This window comes from Mustelus asterias, chromosome 11, assembly GCF_964213995.1.
Source record: "Mustelus asterias chromosome 11, sMusAst1.hap1.1, whole genome shotgun sequence".
Lineage (NCBI taxonomy): Eukaryota > Metazoa > Chordata > Chondrichthyes > Carcharhiniformes > Triakidae > Mustelus > Mustelus asterias.
Window position 1 is genome coordinate 48255500 of NC_135811.1, and position 16535 is coordinate 48272034.

The 16535-nt window shown below is 40.9% G+C and overlaps 2 protein-coding genes across 3 annotated transcripts in view; one reads left to right on the top strand and one right to left on the bottom strand.

Moving 5' to 3' along the window:
• Nucleotides 1–754: 754 nt before the first annotated feature.
• Nucleotides 755–10082, top strand: LOC144500906 (ankyrin repeat domain-containing protein 1-like). The gene is made up of 9 exons (XM_078224408.1): nt 755–861; nt 1834–2040; nt 2931–3062; nt 3163–3270; nt 3364–3462; nt 4109–4207; nt 4962–5060; nt 7311–7409; nt 9756–10082. The coding sequence occupies exons 1-9, from the start codon at nt 835–837 to the stop codon at nt 9852–9854; spliced, it is 969 nt and encodes a 322-aa protein (XP_078080534.1). The 5' UTR covers nt 755–834; the 3' UTR covers nt 9855–10082.
• Nucleotides 10083–14503: 4421 nt separating this feature from the next.
• The window catches only part of rpp30 (ribonuclease P/MRP 30 subunit), a 33665-nt gene continuing 31633 nt past the window's right edge, over nt 14504–16535 (bottom strand). For both annotated transcript variants that reach the window (XM_078223557.1, XM_078223558.1), the window contains exons 11-12: nt 15448–15527; nt 14504–14851 (exon numbers count right to left, since the gene is read on the bottom strand). In XM_078223557.1, the coding sequence (XP_078079683.1) occupies nt 14739–14851; nt 15448–15527 (193 nt within the window). In that variant the 3' untranslated portion in view covers nt 14504–14738. The remainder of the gene's footprint in view (nt 14852–15447; nt 15528–16535) is intronic.

Here is a 16535-nt window from a genome sequence, read left to right on the forward strand (position 1 = left end):
CTTACTATCGTTTCAATAAACCGCACGGGGGACATCTATATACCCCGATCTTTTCCTAGCGTGGAGAGCGATCCTTATACCCTTGGGGGGGGGAGGGTATAAGCTAGTATTTCCGAAAAAATGATGAGCCCACTATCTGTGACCGCACACAGCATCGCCGGGATCTTGATCCCAGCCGGGCAAAGAGAACTCACAATACAATCATGCAGAAACTTCGAACCGGCCAATAAACTGCTCGTCTGGATATATCTTTATCTCGGTGACAAATCGTTCCTGTAAAAGAGACATTAAAGTGATCATAGGATGTAACCGGAACTCACACCCAGTCCATGGTGTGTGTGTGTGTGTCCTGACTCGGTGAGTCAAGGTGAATTACAACATTAATGCATTTTACCCTCTCCTTGTTTCTGGGACCTGCTGGGCTGACGAGATGAAATTTCTGGAATTCAGCAAGACAGCTGTCACGCAAAACATGAGGTGGCAACGTGATTAGCATAGTTTACTTCTTTAGTCAGTTCTAATAGCACATGGATTACATTTCAGATGCTTAATATGTGCAGTTTTGTCTCTGTTAAAGGCGCCTTTCATCCCTGGTTAAAAAGATCTTATGACATGAGATCACGCCTCCCACTATGCCCAGAATGACAAGGAAGCGGGTGGTCCTGATCGGACCCTGGGCTAAAGCTCCCAGCTTGGAACATGACCTCATTCAGAGGCGCCAGTTTTATATATAAGGGAGACAGAGGCTGCGAATCTCATCAGAATTTGCAGTTGGCCACTGAAGGAACTCAGCTGTTTTCAAGGAGCTTTACTTCCCCAAGAACTACCAACACCATGGTTATGCTACGAGTTGAAGATCTGGTAGGAACTTTAATGCAAAAAATCCTTCTTATTAAAACTTATTTTTTTTACAAATGATACAAGGTAATAGATACCCTGTAGCAGAATTAATAAATAGTATCATTCGATTGTAAATTGTTTTTTGAGCAGGATTCATTGTTGCAAGTGAAAGGAACAATATTGAATGTCTTATATATGAACTTGCACGAGTTTATTTCAGCAATAACTATTTATAATTGTCACTGTTAAATGTTTTATAATGTGGAGATGCCGGCGTTTTATGTTTTATAAAATGTTATAAGACAGAGGGATATATTAACAATGTGATACAAGGTGGCGATGATAAGTTAAAAGTAAAATACTGCGGATGCTGGAATCTGAAACAAAAACGGAAAATGCTGGAAAAACTCAGCAGGTCTGACAGCATCTGTGGAAGGGACGGCTCTGACGAAAGGTCATCCAGGCTCCAAACGTTGGCTCTATTCTCTCTCCACAGATGCTGTCAGACCTGCTGAGATTTTCCAGCATTTTCTTTGTGGCAATGATGAGTCACTGACTGAGAATAATGCTTGCATCATCGTTTCATTATTGGTGGATATACAATGACCCCAGTTATCTTGGCGTGTAAACGGGCACAGTAGTGATGATTTACTATTTAGATAGAAAGATGCATTATTAAATCAGCTAAAACTCTTATTTTTAATGCGCAGTTCATTCCATTAAGTGACAGGGGCTGTGAATTCAGACATGATTTTTTTGCTATTTAAAAACACGTCTCAAATTGATTTCTCGAATCAGTTTAACTGAGCCGGGATATTATCTGTGGGATTTCATCCACCGTAAAAGTCATTCTTCCTGAATTCCAATTTGGGAAAGTTGAGAGTTGATAGTGCAGTGCGTTTGGGGCTGGGGACGCTGGATGCTAGCTTTCCGGGACTTGGAGTGTGGGGGAACCTCCTTCCTCCCGAATTCATTTAGTGTCTTTCCCACCAGGTGACCGGCAAGAAGAGTGAGGTTAAACCTGGGGGATGGGAGGCCAGGCCGCCGACAGTGCAAGAAGAGTTTGCGAGTGGAGAATACAGTTCTGCCGTGGCAATCGAGAAGCACGATGGGGTGAGATGCCGGACAGAGGCATTCCCCTTCATACCCAGCCACAGCCACCAGAAAGAGAAACTGCAGCCACTGCCACACAGCAAAAACGTACGTCCCGCAGGCAAATGTAACAAGTCTCTATTATATGAGCAGTTCCAGCTCATACCAAGCTGAGCTTGATTCTGGCTCCAATCTAAGGTCATCCGAATTTTTAAAAAAATCATTGGTGGGATATGTGGGTCACTTATTGCCCATCCCTAGTTGCCCTTGAACTGAGTGGCTTGCTCAGCCATTTCAGAGGACATTTAAGAGTCAACCACATTACTGTGGCTTTGGAGTCACATGTAGGCCAGACCAGTTAAGGGGCAGATTTCCATCTCTAAAGGACATTAGTGAACTAGATGGATCTTTTCCCCACAATTGACAATGGTTTCATGTTCATAGAATCATAGAATCCCTACAGTGCAGAAGGAGACTATTCGGCCCCTTGAATCTGCACTGATTACAATCCCACCAGGCCCTATCCCCACAATCCTATGCATTTACCCTAGCTAGCCGCCATGACACAAAGGGGCAATTTATCATGGCCAATCCACCTAACCTGCACATCTTTGGACTGTGGGAGGAAACCGGAGCACCCAGAGGAAACCCACGCAGACATGAGGAGAATGTGCAAACTCCACACAGACAGTGACCCAAGCCAATAATTGAAGCTGGGTCCCTGGCGTTGTGAGGCAGCAATGCTAACCACTGTGCCACCCCACAATGATCATCAGTAGACTCCAGATATTTTTTATTGAGTTCAAATTCCACCATCTGTGTGGCGGGATTCGAACCCAGGCCCCCAGAACATTAGCTGAGTTTCTGGATCAATAGTCTAGCAATAATACCACTAGACCATCGCATCCCCAGCATTTCATTTCAACTCCTTAGGCTTTTCAGTGAGTTTGTCTCCCAGGATGTACTCAGCCCTCACTAACCATTGCTCTTGTGTTTAGGTAAAGCCAGCGGAGCAGAAGCTGAAACTTGAAACCATTGATGATCTGCAGTTCATCATCAGGTTGAAAAAGAAGAAGCAAACTAAGGCCATTGTTGTGGAATGCCCAGCCGAGGAGGAACCCCAACCTATCGTAAGTCAAAGGCAACACAGCCTCAAAGTTAGGAAATCAAGAAATGGGAGCTGGTTTTCTTTAAAAAGAAAACTAACCCTTTCCTTGTGTTTTGTTCCAGACTGGACCTGTCGATGTGGAGACCTTTTGGAAAGCAGCAGTGGACAATAAACCAGCTGTGATTGAGAAATACCTGGCGGACGGGGGGCATCCAGATGTGTGTGACCAGGTAAAGAGCCAATCCAATCTATCAATGATAGTTTTAGTAATTCTGGCCAATTACAGGAAGTGAAACAATCCCTCTTTTTTTATATTTTAATAGTTTAACAGGACTGCCATGCACCGGGCCTGCTCAGAGGGCAACGAAGAGATTGTGCTGAAACTATTAGAAGCTGGAGCCTCCATTGAGTTTCGAGATATGGTACTGATCAGGCCATCAATATCTGTCTATATCTTTCAGACACACTAATGGTGAATGGGTGATTGAGGGAATATTAACTTTAACAATTTCTTACAATGACTGCATGAAGTGTTTTGCATTACCTGCACTCCAGGGACTAAACTACATTATTGGTTGATGAGTATGGGACTAAGGAACATAGTCTAAAAATGGGAGGCAGGCTTTTCAAGAATGAAGTTAGGAAAGATTTCTGCCAGCAAAGAGCAATGGAAGTTGTGAATGCTGTTTTACAAACAATTGATGTTTGGTTAATTTTTTACATTGAAATCTGAAATTAATAGAAATGTGTTATCTCAAAGTATTTACGGGGAAAGATCAGTGCATGTTACAGATCAGCCGCATTTTTATTGAATGGCAAAGTAGACTCAAGGGACTAAATACCTTAACCCTTTCATATGTATCTATAATCTTGTTCTGCTTTGAGAAGGGATACAAGACAAAATGGGTTGCGTGCACACATGGTTAATGCTGCATTTTGATATGGTCAATGCCAACCCATCATGTGATTGCACATGTTATTTCATGGCACTTTTAATTTGCATTAATTGTGAAATATTGGTTACTCACAACAGTGACAATTGATTAATTAAACTTGCTTCTGGTGCAGCTCAGCGCAACAGCGGTCCATTGGTCCTGCCGTGGGGGTAACCTGGAAGTGCTGAAGACCTTATTAAACAAAGATGCAAATGTAAATGCCAAAGACAAGGTGAGCAGCTATCCATATACTCAAATATCATGCCAAGATTCACTTGTAATAAAGTCAGTTTGCCAATATTATTACTATCATATACACTGATGAACTGCGAGGTGTCAAGTTTGAAATTCTTCAGCTGGCGGCAAGGTGGCACAATGGTTAGCACTGCTGCCTCACAGTGCCAGGGACCCGGTTTCAATTCCCGGCTTGGGTCACTGTCTTTGTGGAGTTTGCACATTCTCCTGTGTCTGCTGGGTTTCCGCCAGGTGCTCCGGTTTCCTCTCACAAAGATATTCAAGGATGTGCAGGTTAGGTGGATTGGCTGTGCTAAATTGCCCTTAGTGTCAGGGGGACGAGCTAGGGTAAAATGCATAGGGTTATGGGGATAGGGCCTGGGTGGGATTGTGGTCAGTGCAGACTCGATGGGCCGAATGGCCTCCTTCTGCACTGTAGTATTCTATGATTCCATGATTCTAGTTGGCAGCCTCATCAGCCTGGTGTAGGGCAGTGACACTACCACTGAAGCACAGGTCAGAGCACATGTTGATTATATGCACCATGATTTGCACTTTGCCACAGTTGCACAGGGGTGAGTCACGGTGTCCACATTGGAAGAGGTTGTTGCGGCAGGGTCCGACTCCAGTCCTTAACTTCTCAGTTTGAACTATTTGCCGCGTGGAGGTCGAAGCCTGGGATTTCCAAAATGGGATCATCAACCAGGTGCTGATTTGCCAATAACTGCTTTCTGTTTCTTGTTTTAATACAGCTATGTAGTACCCCTTTACATGTTGCTGTCCGAACAGGCCGTTATGATTGTGCTGAACACCTTATTGCATGTGGAGCAGACCTGAACGCCAGAGATATAGTACGTATTAATGCATGTAAAATCTGTCTGTCTGTATGTCTATCTATGTAGATTATATTAAAGTCTGTGGTGGGTAAGTTGTTGGAAGGTATTCTGAGAGACAGGATCTACAGGCTTTTAGAGAGGCAGGGACTGATTAATGACAGTCAGCATGTCTTTGTGAGTAGAAAATCATGTCTCATGACTTTGATTGAGTTTTTTGAAGGGGTAACCAAGAAGGTAGATAAGAGCAGTGCAGTCGATGTTGTCTACATGGACTTTAGCAAGGCCTTTGACAAGGTACCACATGGTAGGCTGTTGCATAAGGTTAAATCCCACGGGATCCAGGGTGAGGTCGCCAATTGGATACAAAATTGGCCTGACGACAGAAGACAGAAGGTGGTTGTCGAGGGTTGTTTTTCAAACTGGAGGCCTGTGACCAACGGTGTGCCTCAGGAATTGGTGCTGGATCCACTGTTACTTGCCATTTATATTAATGATTTAGATGAGAATTTAGGAGGCCTGGTTAGTAAGTTTGCAGATGACACTGAGAATGATGGCATAGTGGACAGTGAGAAAGTTATCTAGGATTGCAATGGGATCTTGATCAATTGGGCCAGTGGGCTGATGAATGGCAGATGGAGTTTAATTTAGATAAATGCGAGGCGATGCATTTTGGTAGATTGAACCAGGGCAGGACTTATTCAGTTAATGATAGGGTGTTGGGGAGAGTTACAGAACAAAGAGATCTGGGGAACTGGTTCCTAGCTCCTTGAAAGTGGAGTCACAGGTGGACAGGGTGGTGAAGAAGGCATTTAGTATGCTTGGTTTCATTGGTCAGAACATTGAATACAGGAGTTGGGAGGTCTTGCTGAAGTTGTACAAGGCATTGGTAAGGCCACACTTGGAATACTATGTACAGTTTTCTGGTTACCCTATTATGGAAGGATATTATTAAACTAGAAAGAGTGCAGAAAATATTTACTAGGATGCTACCAGGACTTGATGGTTTGAGTTTATAAGGAGAGGCTGGATAGACAGGGACTTTATTCCCTGGAGTGTAGGAGGCTGATCTTGTAGAGGTCTATAAAATAATGAGGTGCATAGATAAGGTATCTATGGTATCATAAGGCATCTTTTCCTGAAGGTAGGGGAGTCTAAAACTAGAGGGCATAGGTTTAAGGTGAGAAGGGAGAGATACAAAAGGTCCAGAGGGACAATTTTTTCACAGAGGGTGGTGAGTGTCTGGAATGAGCTGCCAGAGGTAGTAGTAGAGGCGGGTACAATTTTGTCTTTTAAAACGCATTTAGACAGTTATATGGGTAAGATGGGTATAGAGGGATATGGGCCAAATGTGGGCAATTGGGAATAGCTTAGTGGTAAAAACTGGGCGGCATGGACAAGTTGGGCTGAAGGGCCTGTTTCCATGCTGTAAACCTCTATGACTCTATATTGGAATTATTTCTTCTGTAAAAGACGGAGTTGTAACAGTGTTTAAATTCATCAATGATATACACTTCTATATGCATTTATAAACTTATAACCTAATGTAAGTCCAGACCCCTCAGGTCAGAGGATCAGAGACTTTGAACACAGTTCAGGGGGTGCTGAAAGGGTACACTACTTGTCATATTGCCAGCAAGGATGACTATTGGCTGGAACCCTTGAGTTTCTGTTTTGGGCATTCAGTGTCACTATTGATGGGTACTGCCACTGTCGTCCTTTTAGACCTGCTGCAAAGATTGACTTTCCTGCACCCACTTCTTAACACAGGATCTTACTAAGAGGTGGTTCTGAACCAGGGAAATATTGAACATCTGCAGCTAATTGGAACTCATGAAGTCAAGCTGGTATATTTCAGGTCAAGTAGAGAGCAATCAAGTTAGGACTTGTGCCTAAACTGGGGGTTGAGAATGGAAAGATGAAAATCAACCCAGATTTTAATATTTCATTCCGGGAACTTACAATTGTTTCAGCAGTGTGACTATTCTCATTGAGGAACGAGACCTGTATTCTGTCTGTTGCATGGTAATGGAAACATTTACATCAATGACTGGTTTACTAAGTTGTTTTGCCAACTTATGCCTCAGCTGCGTTTACTTGGGAAGGTGGGTGTGAGTGAGTGAGTGAGAGAGAGAGCACTCGCCCTGAATTTTTTCAGTGGTTATTTAGGAAAATTTTAAACAATGAGGCTGAACTTCTGCCTGCGGTGAAAAGAAAAGTGATTTGACTGATTAGTAACCATTATCTCCCAAATGTTACTTTCTGAAGGAAGGGGACACTCCGATGCATGATGCAGTCAGACTGAACCGTTACCGACTGATGAAGCTTCTGATGATTTACGGAGCCAACCCGACTTTGAAAAACTGCGTAAGTGCAATAATCGACAGTCATATTCACTTGCAAGATTTGAAGCGGGGTTTGTAGAAATTAGATTTCTTGAAGATTGATTATGCCATTTTTAAAATCAATCACGTATTTTGCAGAATCTATAATGCAAGGGTACTCGGTGGATACCAAATGACATGACCAGGGGTTAGCTTAAAACACACTTGAGAAGATGATAAATAGCAAACACTAATAACATTTAGACCCATTGGAAACTAACTGCTTTGATTTCCGGGTTTTATTTTCTCTTGAGTGCCTATCAGCTGCTCACCAATACATTGAGTGGTCGTGGGGGTAATTTATTCTCCGGGTCTTTTCCCTCAGTAGGCCAGGAGCCCTGAGGAATTACACCCCTTCCCCAACCCCATGTTCTTTCATAACCAGAACATTCTGGATTTGGAAACAAAGAAAACACTTGTAACCCTGTGACGCTAGAAAGGATCAACTTAGCGCAGTAGCTCTGTCCTCGGTATCTCTTTCTCTGTGGAACTTGTTCAGCAGTCAGCTCCAGATGTGGATCAGAATGGTATCAGAGTGAATCTTGTTGATTTGACTTTAAATTCAGGACTTCTCTTTTGAAATTTAATTATCTGATTTAATTATTTGATTTAATTTAACACCTGACATCAAAAAACTTATGTGTGATTAATCATGCAAGATGATAATTAGATGGAGCATTTTGTTTCTCATGTACATGTTATTTCTAAAAGCATACGAGAAAGCACAGCAGATTTTTTTTCAGGTTAAGCACACAGTACCATTTGTGTTGGAATATAAAGGCTATAAATATTTTAATCCTTCACATCATCCTTGTTTAAACTGTGGAAAGTAATATTGGCAAGTGGGATTTCCTAAAATAGATTGCACAATAAACCCAAGCACGCAATACATTTGCCTTCGATCTTCAACGTTAACTCAACCTTTGTTTTTAGGTAGGCTACTTGAAAATGGTGTTGTTTAATTTGTCCATTATAAGCAGCTATACAATAAATCAGATTTAAATCTTCAAAATCAGTGAATATAATCTACTGGTAATCTGAAGGAGCTTTTCATAATAGAAAACTTGAAATGCCCAACAATTTCCCTTAAGCAGCATAAACATCAGAGTAAAACGCAAATTCAGTGCTCAAAATGAATTGCAAAATAATGTGAATTAAAAAACTTTAAATGGTCTGGATTTCAGAGTAATCAGTTTGACAAGTTTAAAGAGTCTGTTTAAACATGTCCTTGTACTACTGAATAAAGTGTGCTCTGACTATAACACCAACTCATTGCGGTGCCAGTCAGTATTACATTCAACATATGCTCAACCTTATTTTGACAGGCAGGCTATGTGAAATCTACACCTCCACAGCACTAATTTCAACAAAGCTTTTCACTTTAAACTCAAAATTTTAAAAAGTTGATTTATTAGTGTCACAAGTAGGCTTACATTAACACTGCAATGAAGTTACTGTGAAAATCCCCTCGTCGCCACAGTGTTTGGGTACAGAGGGAGAATTTAGCATGGCCAATACACCTAATCAGCCCGTCTTTCCGACTGTGGGAGGAAACCGGAGCACTCGGAGGAAACCCATGCAGACACAGGGAGAACGCAAAAACTCTGCACAGTGACCCAGCCTGGGAATCGAACCCTGGTTCCTGGCGCTGAGGCAGCAGTGCAACCCACTGTGCCACCATATTGCCCAGTGGTCCTTGGGAGAGTGCTCTGGACTAAAAAAAAAAGAACAGCACAATTTTTTGACACAAATTTACGAAGAAGATTAAGAGCAAATACACTGTGAATTTTTAAAGGAAAGCTGGAAACACTAGCAGCATTGGAGAAAACACTATTTAAATATTTCCAGAGAAAGCCCTTCATCAGAACTGAAGACTAAATATGTACAAGCATTTAATGGACTCAAAACTAGGAGAGGATAAGGGAAATGAAAGTGTCCCTGCTTCAAACAAAGTACATAGATTTTTTAAAAATTAAATAAATCAACAAGATGTTTATATCAGATAATAGAACAATTCAAGAGAAATTAAAGACCTTGAAGAGGCAAAGAACACACAAATGGCTAAAGCAGAGGGAGGCTACCAAAGGGCTTAGAAGTTGGATTGAAAACCTGTGGATCAGGTCTGAAATTAGAACAGGAAAAGTAAGTAAATTGGGTGGGGCATTAGTCTTTCCTGTTTTGTACATATTATGGAATCACTGTAACACAATGGAAGTTTTAAGAATATAGTAAAGTATCTCCATGAGCTTTCAATAACATTTTAGAAGTTTCTTGTTAAAATATTGAATTGTAATAGATGCATTTTGTAATTGGTGCTGTCTTATTGCAGAATGCACAGACACCGCTAGACCTTGTTCTACAGTGGCAAACTGGCACAAAGGAAATTCTTAACCAATTTATGGAAAACTCACAAAAGTCACCAAAGTGAAGTTTACTGCAATGCGAAAAAGCAACATCCCACTCCCCTTCCCCAAAAATGCCAGGTGCATTCTCCTGATGCGGCGATGTGAGAACTTCCAACACACACAATTGATTTGACATTAGAATTGAGTTTAATCATTTAAACTTGTTGTGGTAATGTGATAATTTATTGCAATCGCTTCAGTTCATAACTTGATGAAAATGGATTAAGAGAACCGAGAAGGCAAGATTGTTTTTTTAAAAAAAAATTGGAATCTCTGTTGATCTTCTTGACTGTCGGTAACAGTTTGCTCTGGGATTCCTGAACGTTGAAGGAACAAGGCTGGGAGACACTGGAGATCTGAAAGCTGGAATGTTTTATTGGTTCACGGTTGAAGTTTTAGACGTACTGGGAGGGATAAGGTCTTTAAACACTTGCTTGAAAGATTTCACTATTCGATATCTAATCAGCAATGATGTAATTAAGTTCCATAACATTCTCCCATTATGTCTGTTGGGATGGCAATTCAATTATTAAAAGTAATTTTAAAATAGTTGAATTTGAAAATGGAATCTTGGATGAAATGAAGGTGCGAGTAAGTACTGCATATGGGAAGTCAGTAAGTGAGGATATATGAAGCTTATGAATTGAACAATTAGGATGTGATTGTATTTATGATGTAAAATTTGTATATTTATAGGTTTTAAATTTGTAAATTTTGTACACATTAAGCATTTACTGTTATTTATCTGCAACTGAAGTAAAAAAAAGAGTAAGGTTACTTTTAAAAGTGGGATATGATTCCAATAGTTCGGCCAAAATATTAATGAACGTCTTTAGTATTGGATGGTCCAATGATTGTGTTTAGCTGGAGGAAAGTTATTTTGATACTGGTTGTTGCTAAGAGGACAGGAAGACTTGGGGATTTGCAGTGTCACACATATGGACACGTGGCAACCTGATTTTAGCAAGTGTAGGCAAGGAGTTTGCACCATTGGCGGGCTCTTGTGCCCAGCCTATGCTTTTAGCTAATTGTGGGCGGACTGCCCAAGATTACATACTTGGAGCTCCATCAGCCAGATACGGAGTCTCAGTGTTTATCCACATGTCCTCTGCTAAAAGGGACAATTGCTGACATATTTTGTGTTATATTGAGCTCTATTTTAAAATAAAAGCTTTTGTACGGTCCTTTTCTGGATTTTTACCTGAGAGTTTCTCAGAAAACATTGTAGACAGAACAAAAATAAAAGTATGAACATGGGACATGCTCGTATTTGTAATCTGTATTCACATTGCAGTGCTCACATTTATGAAAATAAGGGATACAAAAACAACAGATCACCAAGATCAATGCAACCTAATAGCAAAGTGATTAAGCAATTCAAAAGGCTCACCAATCTTCTGCTGTAAGGTTAAAGTTGTCTATTCAGTGTGTGATAAGAGCATGGTCCAAATTATTGGGTAACCAATTATAGAAACCAGGAAATGGAAATTGAGATCAAGCTGAAAAGTTAGACCTGCACAGAGGATCAACTTTAATCATGCATTTAAATCAAAATGAAAGGTGTTGTTAAGGGCACCCTCTATCTCCAGTCATAAAAGTTTCCAGTAATTTCTCTTAGAAGCAGAACAATTCCCACAACTATCAAAGTACTTCTTCCTCCTATTTTCTGACTCCAGTTCTTTCTCCTGATTGTAACATCTCCTGATGATACCACCTTCCATAGCAGAACATTGACAATGTCTTTTACTCAGTTGAGGATCTTCTTCTGTTGTGGTCTTTCCCATTTCACGTTTTTTTCCTCCTCATCCACCATATAACTTCACCAGGATTGTGTACTCCTTTCCCCGTCACCAACCATAGTCACCAGATCACCTCACATTTCTGCCATCTCCATTACCTCAACAATAAATGCATCTCTCCAACCCCTCCCCCCCCCAAAATCTTGATTGGCTTCTTTGGCACCCCTATGAACTGCTGTCCTTCCACTGGCACCTTCCCATGCAAATGCAGCAGTTGCAACATCTATCCACTTATCTCCTTCCAAGTTACATGCATTTCCTCCAAACTATATCTGCTGTTAATGTTGCAGCTTCCTCTACACTGGAGATGCCAAATACAGGATTGTGACAACGCTCCTGAACACATCTGCAAGTGTAACCAAGCCCCAATCATTTCTCACTTCAGTTCCTCATCACATTCCTGTTCTGACTAGTCTGTCTTTGACCCTATATGAAGGTCAACCCAAGTTTGAGGAACAATGTCCTATCACTCAAATGGGCAGTTTTCAACTCGCTGGCTTTAACATCTTAACTTTATGTTCAATCAATGGATGATGGATATGGCTGCATGTCACAGGAATAGGGAGGATAGTGACAGTTGAACAGTTTTAGGGTGTTCTTTACCTCTAGTGTCAACCTACTATTTTACTGTCAAAAGCTGCCAGATTCTGTACCACTTTGGCCAGTTTCTTGTTTCCAGATTGCAACTATCTTGGTGTTCAAGTCCTGTGTACCCTAATGTCTTTAAATTTCCTTTCCCTTATTTCCTCATGTTATTACATATTATTTACGGCAGAGAAGCAGGCCATTCTGCCAAACAGATCCATGCTGTGATTTATGTTCCATGGGCTGCCTCCCACCCTTCATCTAACCCCATGACCATCATCAATATATCCTTCCATTCCTTTCTCGCACATATATGGATTCATGGATTCATGAGGGGAAAGTCGTGCTTGACGAACATGTTGGATTTTTATGAAGATGTGACAAGGGCGGTTGATGGAGGAGAACCGGTGGATGCGGTGTTTTTGGATTTCCAAAAGGCGTTTGATAAGGTGCCCCATAAAAGGCTGCTGAAGAAGATTAGGGCACACGGAGTTGGGGGTAGTGTGTTAAAGTGGATTGGGGACTGGCTATCCGACAGGAAGCAAAGAGTCGGAATAAATGGGTGTTTTTCCGGTTGGAGGAAGGTAACTAGTGGCGTGCCGCAGGGATCGGTACTCGGGCCGCAACTATTTACCATTTATATAGATGATCTGGAGGAGGGGACGGAGTGTAGGGTAACGAAGTTTGCAGACGACACAAAGATAAGTGGAAAAGTGAATCGTGTGGAGGACGGAGAAGATCTGCAGAGAGATTTGGACAGGCTGAGTGAGTGGGCGAGGATATGGCAAATGGAGTATAACGTTGATAAATGCGAGGTTATACACTTTGGAGGAAATAATAACAAATGGGATTTCTATCTCAATGGAAACAAATTAAAACATGCTACTGTGCAAAGGGACCTGGGGGTCCTTGTGCATGAGACGCGAAAGCCCAGTCTGCAGGTACAACAGGTGATCAAGAAGGCAAATGGGATGTTGGCCTATATTGCGAGGGGGATAGAATATAAAAGCAGGGATGTCTTGATGCACCTGTACAGGGCATTGGTGAGGCCGCAGCTGGAATACTGTGTGCAGTATTGGTCCCCTTATATGAGGAAGGATATATTGGCATTGGAGGGAGTGCAGAGAAGGTTCACCAGGTTGATACTGGAGATGAGGGGTTTGGATTATGAGGAGAGGCTGAGGAGATTGGGTTTGTACTCGTTGGAGTTTAGAAGGATGAGGGGGGATCTTATGGAGACTTATAAGATAATGCGGGGGCTGGATAGGGTGGAGGCGGAGAGATTCTTTCCACTTAGTAAGGAAGTTAAAACTAGAGGACACAGCCTCAAAATAAAGGGGGGTCGGTTTAAGACAGAGTTGAGGAGGAACTTCTTCTCCCAGAGGGTGGTGAATCTCTGGAATTCTCTGCCCACTGAGGTGGTGGAGGCTACCTCGCTGAATATGTTTAAAGCGCGGATGGATGGATTCCTGATCGGTAAGGGAATTAAGGGTTATGGGGATCAGGCGGGTAAGTGGTACTGATCCACGTCAGATCAGCCATGATCTTATTGAATGGCGGGGCAGGCTCGAGGGGCTACATGGCCTACTCCTGCTCCTATTTCTTATGTTCTTATATAGTTTAATCATAAATGCATCAATGGTACTTGCGTCAACTATTGCTTTTCGCAGAGTTCCACATTCTAACCACTCTCCAGGTCATTAAATTTCTTCTAAACTTACTATTGGATTAATTAGTGACATATTAATGATGCTAAGTTCTGGTTCCCCCTGCAATTGAAAACAGCTAGACCTTTATCAAATTGCCTCCATGTTCTCAAATAGAGGAAAAAAATAGAAATTTGTTAAAGCAAACACTGGCTTCATCATAGATTATGTTTTTTACTCTACATCAGAAAGAATATGCAAATACAGAAAGCAGTTGACCATATAGACCACTATAACATCCTGAGGCTCACTGCAGATTTACAATGTGGGATCTGTAAAAAATAATGTGTCGATGACATTGTTTTGAAGACATACAAGTAGAACAGCATCTGCTGATCCTCCTTTCTTAATTGGTCCACACAATAATTCAGGTTGGTAAGATTTCAGGTAATTGTCTGCAAAACAGCCAATCTTTGCTGTACAAGGAATAAATGCAAGCTGTTGTTGATATCCAAATTGTAAGTCATATTTCTAAAATAATTTAACTAAAACTTGCAAGAACTATGTCCATTATGGTGCTTATTTCAGGATAGTCATACCCACAAGCATCTTTGAAAATAAATTTCTCACAAAGTAGAAAATCAGATTAAAAATAATTTTATTTTGAGCCACAGATGTTTAACGTACTGCAGAACACAGTTAGACACAAACTTCTAATTTTTGCATTCAAGATCATTGCTGATGAATGAAATATCAACTGGTAAAAGTACTGTAATTTAATCAACATTGCATTATTTCAATGCAGCTATTTACAAAAAAAGTATATGTTTGCAAATTTAGAAATCCAGTTATAAATCTGCCTGGCATTTTTCTATCATCAGTCACTTTTGGTTTTGGCTCGTTTGGAAAGAGGTCTCTCTTCATCCTTCTCTTCAGTTGCTGGAATTTTCTTTACTGTATAGATCACGCCTAATGCAGTCTTTCTGGTTTCTGTTTGGAAAACATGATTCAAAGTTAGTTTACAGTGAGTTTAGTCATGGAGCAAGGAAAGGAGGCCCTTTAGCCCATTCCTGTTCATTTTAACATTGCAGAAAACAATGGCACCTTGAAAATGTTATCTTGTACACAGAAAATTGTATAATTATTTACATCAAGCAAATATTAGTCAAGTAAAATAATATCCATAGTCTACAATGAGCACTTGAGATTAATTTATTTTGTGTGACCACAAAATCTTGGGAACAGAGTAAGTGACTGAAACCCAGATTGCCATGTCAAGTCAAGGCAATGCTACAGCACTACTGTATTAAACTCCACCATACTGTAGGATATGGGATCAGCTATGTAATACTGCATGAGTTCCTAAACTTACACAAGCTCTTGCATTCCTTTCTGACAGTACTACCCGTGCCAATATACTGCACCATAGACTTTATTTGTTCCAAAGTTCTGTTCATCTTACATACTGTAATTTTTGTGGTACCACATTGTGGTGCAGGCAATGGATGGGGAAACCATTAAACCTACATTAATCAATTTGTATGAATCTGGTGAAAATATTAAATGACTTAGAGTGCATTACTTACCTCCATGCAAAAGAGCTGCTCTACAGTTGGTTGACACAGCAGCTTTGGCATCTCCTTCAGTTAAGCCAAAAAGCAACCCTCTTGCAGTTACTTAGTCAAGGACTAGACCATTATAACATAGCAATATTTTCTTACCCCCCATAAGCAGCTTTCACCATTATAAAATTCTATTATTTAACATGAACTATACATGCAAGTTAGGTCTAATTAACAGCTCTATTAGCATAATGAATATCCTTTCTGGTTTTAGATCGCAGACACCATATGCAATTCACTACTGTATCCTTAATAATTGATCACTGTGGACTTATTATGGTCAACCTAGTTATTTGACTGACTCTTTTCTCTACATTGCATTCTGTGCGTGGGATGTGTACAAAGTACAAGCTTTTAATATGGAATTTGCAAGGCAAGACCTTGTAAGATTAAGATTAGATCAATGAACCACAGAGAATATAAATAGCTTAATATCCTGGCTTTCAGAAACCATGCTATAATAACTGAAGGGTGGAAGTTGATTCCAAGTGGGAATAGGGTATTACTTATTTCAACCTTTGCCTGACTTTCAGTCATACATAGTTTGTCACTTAGTCCAGTCAGTAGCATTCTCACTCTTGGGAAAGGAGGCCATGGTTCAAGCCCAATGCTAGGTTTCTATCCACAATAGGCTACATTTTAGAGCAGCACTGGGGAAATGCTACATTGACAGGAGTCCATCTTTTGGATGAATAGTCAAGTTAAAACCCTATCTATTCAGGTGACTGTAACTATTTAACTTGTGCTTAACCCTCTCTCCATTCGCATTGTCTGCACCTGTTAAGACTCGCATTCCAACCATTATCTTGTGATTGAGTTTGTGTCTATATATGCCCTGTTTGTGAACCCAATTCTTCACTCACTTGATGAAGGGGCAGCGCGCCGAAAGCTTGTGCTACCAAATAAACCTGTTGGACTTTAACCTGGTGTTGTGAGACTTCTTACTGGGCCTACCCCAGTCCAACGCTGACATCTCCATATCATGTAATTATTTGAAGCAGATTTTTTTTTTTTTGCAGCATCAATGGCTCCATTCGTTCCTAAAACCGAAC